This window comes from Talpa occidentalis, unplaced genomic scaffold, assembly GCF_014898055.3.
Source record: "Talpa occidentalis isolate TD23 unplaced genomic scaffold, MPIMG_talOcc4v2.1 talOcc4.3, whole genome shotgun sequence".
NCBI lineage: Eukaryota > Metazoa > Chordata > Mammalia > Eulipotyphla > Talpidae > Talpa > Talpa occidentalis.
The window spans coordinates 355,440-362,571 of NW_023603184.1; the positions used below are offsets into that span (position 1 = coordinate 355,440).

The 7,132-nt window shown below is 39.0% G+C and overlaps 1 protein-coding gene across 1 annotated transcript; it reads left to right on the plus strand.

Moving 5' to 3' along the window:
• The first annotated feature begins 2,150 nt into the window (after nucleotides 1–2,150).
• LOC119254188 (olfactory receptor 5A1-like) lies at nucleotides 2,151–3,113 on the plus strand. The gene has a single exon (XM_037521310.1). It carries the CDS (start codon nucleotides 2,151–2,153, stop codon nucleotides 3,111–3,113), a length of 963 nt encoding a protein of 320 aa, XP_037377207.1.
• The last annotated feature ends 4,019 nt before the right edge of the window (nucleotides 3,114–7,132 follow it).

The following is a 7,132-nucleotide window of genomic DNA, read 5'->3' on the forward strand; positions in this document are numbered from 1 at the left end:
TGTAATTGAAATTTCCCTCCCCTTTCCAATTTTATGAAAGCTTTTGAGTAAGATATGTATTCATTTTTCTTTGAACATATGGTAGAATTCACCTGTGAAGTCACTGGGTCCTGGGCTTTTGCTTCTGAAGGTGTCTTTGATGACTGTTTCAATTTCCTTACTCGTAAGGGCTGTGTTCATGTTTTCTATTTCTCCCTGCCTTAGTCCTGGAATATTCCATGTTTCTAAGAATTTATCCATTTCCTCTTAATTATCTAATTTGTTTCCATATAATTGTTCATTATATTTTCATGATTTTATGTATTTTATAGTACAACTTTTCTTCTTTTCTTTCTGATTTTATTTTATGTTTTATCCTCTCCTTCTTAGAGAGTCTGGTTAAAAGTTTGTCTATTTTATCAGTCTTTTCAGAGAAGCAGCTCTTGGGTTCATTGATCTTTTTGAGGGGGGAGGGCACTGTTTTTCACCTCTTATTAATTTCTGATCTACTTTTCATTGTTTCCTTCCATTTGATGACTTCTAGCTTTGTTTTTTCTTCTTTTGTTAGTTCCTGTAGGTACAAGCTTAGATTTCTTTTTTTTTTAATTTAAATTTTATTTTTATATTCCCCATACAATTACAATCTCCTTATTTTTACCCCAAGCCCTCCTTTCCTCGCCCCCACCCCCCATAGAGTGTCTCTTGTTCATAGTTATTTGTTGATTTTGATATTTTCTTTCTTATAGTTATTCTTTTTCCTGGTCCCTTATTTAAGTTTTCTAGATTCCAGCTATGAGTGAGACCATCCGGTATTTTTCTTTTTCTTTCTAGCTTATTTCGCTGAGCATGATCCCTTCCAGTGCCATCCATGTTGCTGCAAATTGCATGTGTTTATCTTTTTTGAATGCTGAGTAATATTCCATGGTGTATATGTACCACATCTTCTTGATCCAGTCATCTATTTTTGGGCATTTGGGTTGTTTCCAAAGCTTAGCTATTGTAAATAGTGCTGCTATAAACATAGGCGTGCAGGTGCTCTTTGGAATTGATGTTTCTGTGTCCTTTGGGTAAATACCTAGGAGTGGAATTGCTGGATCATATGGACAAGCTTAGATTTCTTATCTGTGACTTTTCTTGTTTCCTGAGCTAGACCTGTGTTGCAGTAAATTTCCAGCTTAGTGCTGCATTGGCAGCATCCATCAGTTTTGATATGTCTTGATAGCATTTTCATTCATTCAAGATACTTTGTTATAAACTTCACTTTTATTTTTCTCATTGATCAGTAGCTATTCAGTAGCATTTTGTACATTAGCCACAATTTTCTGGTCCACCCCATTTCTTCTTTTGTTTGGTTTTAATATCATGCCACTGTGATTGAAAAACATGCTTGATATTATATCAATCTTAATAAATTTATTAATTTGCTTTGTGTCCTCAAATACTGTCTACCCTCAAGTATTCTCCATGAACACTAAAAAAAGAATATAGTCTTGTGTTTTGAGGTGGACTGTTCTAAAGATGTCTAAGTCTATCTTGTCTAATTTGTCATTTAAGATCGTTGTTTCTTTGGTGATTTTCTGTCTGGCAACCTGTCCATTGCTGTAAGTGGGGTGTTGACGTCCCCTATCATTATTGTGTTGCTTACCTCCATAGGACTTATGAAAGGCAGTTACAAAACTTATGTTAATTTTCCACACTTATATTAATTAAATGTTTGTTCTCAAGGAGATTTTTAAAGTGCACCTACTCCAGCATCCTTATTTTATAGATGAGGATGCCCACATGATTCAGGGTATCTTCAAGTACTGAGTTAATGTCAGGCATGCTTGATTAAAATCATCACATTTAATCATATAGAAATGATGGGTTTTACTAATTTGATCTATTTCCAAGTCACATATATTTGTAAAATCTGGAAAGGGAAAACATGAAGCCAACCATTTTGTGCGATAACATACTAGTGCTGTCCATTTAATGCCTTTGTATTCAAAAGAAAATGATAATATTTATCCCAAAGAATTTTTCCATTAATGTTGGTGAATATACTTAGAAGGTGCAGCTTAGCTCATAATTGATGATTCAAGGTATATTTAGTTCACTGTATGACTAGAAAATAATGAACAGTATTTTTTTAATGAAGCCATTTTCTTCTCTCACTTTTTCATCAACAGATGGCACAAAGCATTTCTATGGAAGGGGAGAGAAACTTCACCTCTGTGACAATGTTTGTTCTTCTGGGACTCACAGATGAAAAAGAGATGCAGTTTATTCTTTTTCCAGTCTTCCTAGTGATCTACCTTGTGACTTTAATCTGGAACCTGGGTCTCATCACCCTAATCAGGATGGACTCCCACCTGCACACACCAATGTACTTTTTTCTCAGTTTCCTCTCATTAATAGACATCTGCTACACTTCTTCCATCAGCCCAAGGATGCTTGCAGACTTCTTCAAAGATGAAAAATCAATTCCTTTTGTTTCCTGTGCTGCACAGTTTTTTGTTGTCTGCTGGATGGGTCTTTCTGAGTGCTGCCTCTTGGCTGCCATGGCCTACGACAGATACGTGGCCATTGGCAAACCTCTGCAGTACTCGGCCATCATGGCCCCTGGGCTGTGTCAGAAGATGGTTGCTGGGGCCCTTGGGAGTGGTTTTCTTAGTAGCTTTGTTCAAACAGTGCCTTCCTTTAACCTCTACTACTGTGGGCCGAATGTCATTCAACATTTTTTTTGTGACATAGCTCAGATTATTACCTTGTCTTGTTCTAATCCCTTCATCACCCAAATGATTATCTTTCTGGTAGCTACTTTTGTTGGGTTTGGGTCTTTGCTTCTTACTCTGTTATCCTATGGTTTCATTGCAGCTTCCACCCTGAAAATATCTTCCATCAAAGGTAGCATCAAGGCCTTCAACACTTGTGCCTCCCACCTGGCAGTTGTGACTCTCTTCTATGGCACATCCCTCTCTGTGTACATGCGTCCTAGTTCTGGTCACTCCAAGAAGCAGGACAAGGTTCTGTCCGTGTTCTATATTATTGTCATCCCTTTGCTGAACCCTCTTATCTATAGTCTTAGGAACAAGGAGATCAAAGAGGCGCTAAAGAGAGTGATGAAGAGGGTAACACATTTACCTCATTAAGAATAATATTGGGGGGCCTCCCTGGTGGTGCAAGGGGTAAAGACATAGCACTATGAAGCTATCCACAGCCACTGCAGTATGAGTTCGGTCCCTAGCTAGGGAGGTGACCTACATGGCGCAGCCAACCTCTCTTGTTTGACCCGCTGCTCCCCTCAGCAGTATATTTCAGTAGATCTGTCTGTTCTGCTCCCCACTCTGTCTGTGGTGAATCCTCTCACCCCTGCATCTCTGGCCTGCACCCCAGCTCTTATATTAATAAGTAAATAAATCTTTTTCAAAAAGAATAATATCGGGGTAGATATTACTACGCCTATGGAAAAAGGGTTATGGATGTCCAAGTGGCTTTTGTCAGTCACAGCATATCTAGTTAGAGATAAATAATGAAAGCTTGGCTTCCTTGATTTCTGGTGACTTTATGTTAGCTCTGACCACCCACTGATTTGTCTGTGGAAGTGTCCTGACCCTTGGTTTCGGTTACAAACCTGTTTCCATAGTTAGTCTCAGATAAATAAGCCTAAAGCTTTGACAAAAAAGTTCTTATATTTATTGTATAGGAAGAAATGGCAAGAATCTAGGAATCCACAACAATTTTTATTTCCTCACTTGCATTCTTTATTTCTGTTTATAGCTAATTGTCAAACATTTATTTATACTTCATAAGTAAAATATATTAATAAATAAAATTATATCTGTAAAAATTCAAAATAATTTCATAAAGGTCACTCCAAGACAATTTCAATTGTAATTGAAATTGTAATTTCAATTTCAATTGAATATTGAAATTTTACAATTTCAATCTGGAACACAGAAAAAGTAAATGTGAGAGAAAGACAGAGACAAAAAGTAAAAGAATGATAGAGAGAGAGAAGAGAAAGAAAAGAAGTGGACATCAGACAAAGGAGAGGAGATGAGGTGGATTGAGATTTTTCTGAGTTTACTCCCAATAACCCCATTCTTTCCATCTTGTTTTTTGAGCATGCTTATGAGATGACTTGTAAAAAAGAGTTGGAAGAAAGCAATGAAATCATGAAAAGGTAATTTCAAAGTGAAGTGTGGGTACATTCTCAGAGGCTAGAAAGAAATCAAAGCTGTGAGGGTCTGGGTGTGGCTGGGGTTTGCATCCCAGAGACTGTGCAAAACCTCAAAACAATGACAGTCACTGTGTGGTTGGGGAGGAGCACAGAAGTCCCTGAGATGTGAATATTCCAGGTTTCCATGTGAAAAGTGGATTTCTCAATATAATAATGTCTCCAAAGATTAAAATTGTTAAGGGAGATCTTGGAACCTTAACAAGGGACCAGTTAGCAGAGTTGATCTCCCTCTATACCCAGGAGGAAGGTGATTTGGAGCTTATACATTTTAATTGCTCCTTTGTTGTGGTTTGTGCTCCCAAGACCTATATTAGAGGTGATGGAGCAGACTCAAAGCCATTCAAGAACCTCTCCTTTGACAACTGGATCATTTTGGCAGGAGGCTGGCTGATAAAAATTTTCTAAGGAAAGTCTTTGTACTCGTCTCAGAGTACTGATGGAGTGGGATACTCCCAGAAGCCAGACATTTTGGCCATTTCTGAATATCTGGGTACACCCAAAAGTAAAAGGAAAAAAACCTCAAGAGAGTAAATCTTTACAGAACTCTTAGGTGAGTAAGGATTCTGCTCCAGGGAATGTCAAGTGCCTAGAATTAGAAAGATAAACTATTTCCAAACAATTCTGTATCTTTTCCTTTGAAATCTAAGCTTTATAAGAGATCCTCTCCTATGGCAGTTCATTTATATTTTTATTTCTTCCAATTTATGTTTATGGAGGTACAATAAGATTGTGTCTTTGTATCTGCTTTGGGGGTTAGAGGTTCAGACCTCTATGAATATGTGTTTTCATACCTTGCCTGACACCAGTGCTCCCACAATTCTCCATCATGTACTGTTGGGTCCCTTACTTCCCCAGCTTCCATCCCACTACACACCCACTCTGGTTGCCTCAGATCTGCAGTCAGAATGTACAAGTTTGCTATGGTTTGGGTTTGACCAACCCTTTGCTGTGTTTCTCTACATTCCACATTTAAGTGAGACTATCTGGTCTTTGTCTTTCTCCTTTTGACTTATTGGCTTAGTATTAACCTCTCCAGTCCATCCATATTGACACCCCTTTTTTATAGCTGGGTAGTATTTCACTATATATATATATATATATATATATATATATATCTTCATTATATGTGTCTGTGTGTGTACATATATATTTTTTTTTCAATCACATTTTTCTGATACACCCCCTGTACTTGGGCACTTAGGAAGTTTCCATAAAGTAGCTGTTGTAAATAGGGCTGCAATGAACATAAGAAAACATGAATCCCTTTGAATTAGTGTTTTTGTGTTCTTTGGATAGAGAATTAGGAATGGAATTCTGGGTCATGTGGCAGATCAATTTTTAATCTTTTGGGAACCCTCCATACTGTTTCCCTGGGGCCTGCACTTGTCTACATTCCCAGCAAAGTGTGTGAGGCTCCTTCTCCTCCACACTCTCACCAGAACTTGTTTCTGGGCTTTTTGACACAGGCCATTCTCACAGGGGTGAGGTGGTGTCTCGTTGTGGGTTTGATGTGCATTTCCCTGATGGTAAGTGATGACGGGCATTTTCTCATGGATCTATTGGTCATCTGTGTGTCTCCTTGGAGAAGTCAGGCCTGGGGTTCTGATATCCCTTGGAAGATGGAAACATCATCGCCATTTCACAGGCCAGGGGGTGGAGTTTTTCTCATTTATGGTGGTGCCTGACACAGCCTTCTTCACTCTTTGGACAGTCCTGACCCCTCCCCAACTCCAGTACCTATCACTGTACACAAGAATCAGTGGCCAGGATCACCTTCTAGAATGAACCCTCAAAGTCTGCATTTGCTGAGTTTAGTCCACATATGACTCAGCTGTCGAAAAGTCTTTGGCAGATTCTAGAGGAAGTGAGAAGTGAGAGACCACCCTTCAAGAGAAAGTGGTATTCTGAGAGTAACTAGGTGTTCTAGAGTTGTGCATATTGTTCTGGACAAACAAAGCTCTCCAGGGTATGATTTTTGGTCTACAAATAAACTTTCAGTTGTCAATTAAGCAAATATTTGGAAAGGGTATAGATAAGTTACATTAAAGAAAAAGGTCACTTCAAGGGGGTTCTGCTTCATGTTCTTTCTCTATCTCTCCTTCCCCACCCCCTCTCTTTCTGTCTTTCATTTGCTAAGCAGTGTCAAGTAGAGGTAAGTATGGGGATGGAGAACAATTATTCCAAGAATGATGTGACAAAAAAAGAATTGAAGGAAGTGAGGGTCTCCCTGGTGACGCAAGGGGTTAAGCACTGCACTCTGAAGCAATCCGCAGCCTCTGCAGCACGAGTTCGATCTCTGGCCGGCCAGGGAGAAAGCCACATGGTGAGGAAGATCTCTCCTGCCTTGCCCACTGCTCCCCTTAACAGTGTATTTGAGTCAGTCCACCTGTTCTGTTCCCCACTTTGTCTCTTATGGATCCTCTCACCCCCCGCTGGCCTGTACCCCAGCTCTTGTATGCATAAATAAATAAATCTTTAAAAAATTGAAAGAAGTGATACAAGATAACTTTTATCCAAAATAAAAAAGAAAATATAGGAGTCTTTGATAAATAAAAGGCAACCAAAAATAAGGCTAAATAAAAATGATAGAGTCTGGGACAGTTGAGCAAATGATGTGGCAATTCAAAGGTGCTCTGAGATCGATGACTGCATCTCTGATTTGACATGGTTTTCAGTGTAGAGAAGGTTTTGCCATGGTAATTTCATCTCTTAGGCATCTTGGACACAAGCTTTGCAGTGGTTACCATCTAAAAGCTGAGACTTCCCTTTTCCTCAGTAACACCTGCCCATTGCAGAACATTTGAATACCGCCATCTTGCGTCCTACTGAGAGAACTTAAATTCTCTTCCACTTTGTCTCACTCACTTGCAAACACCAGCATTGCAGCTTCTCTGCTCATTTTCTGAAAGTGTATCTTTTTCTCTGCAG

Coding starts and splice junctions, on each gene's coding strand:
- LOC119254188 (XM_037521310.1), top strand. CDS start 2,151: ATGGCACAAAGCATTTCTATGGAAGGGGAGAGAAACTTCACCTCTGTG.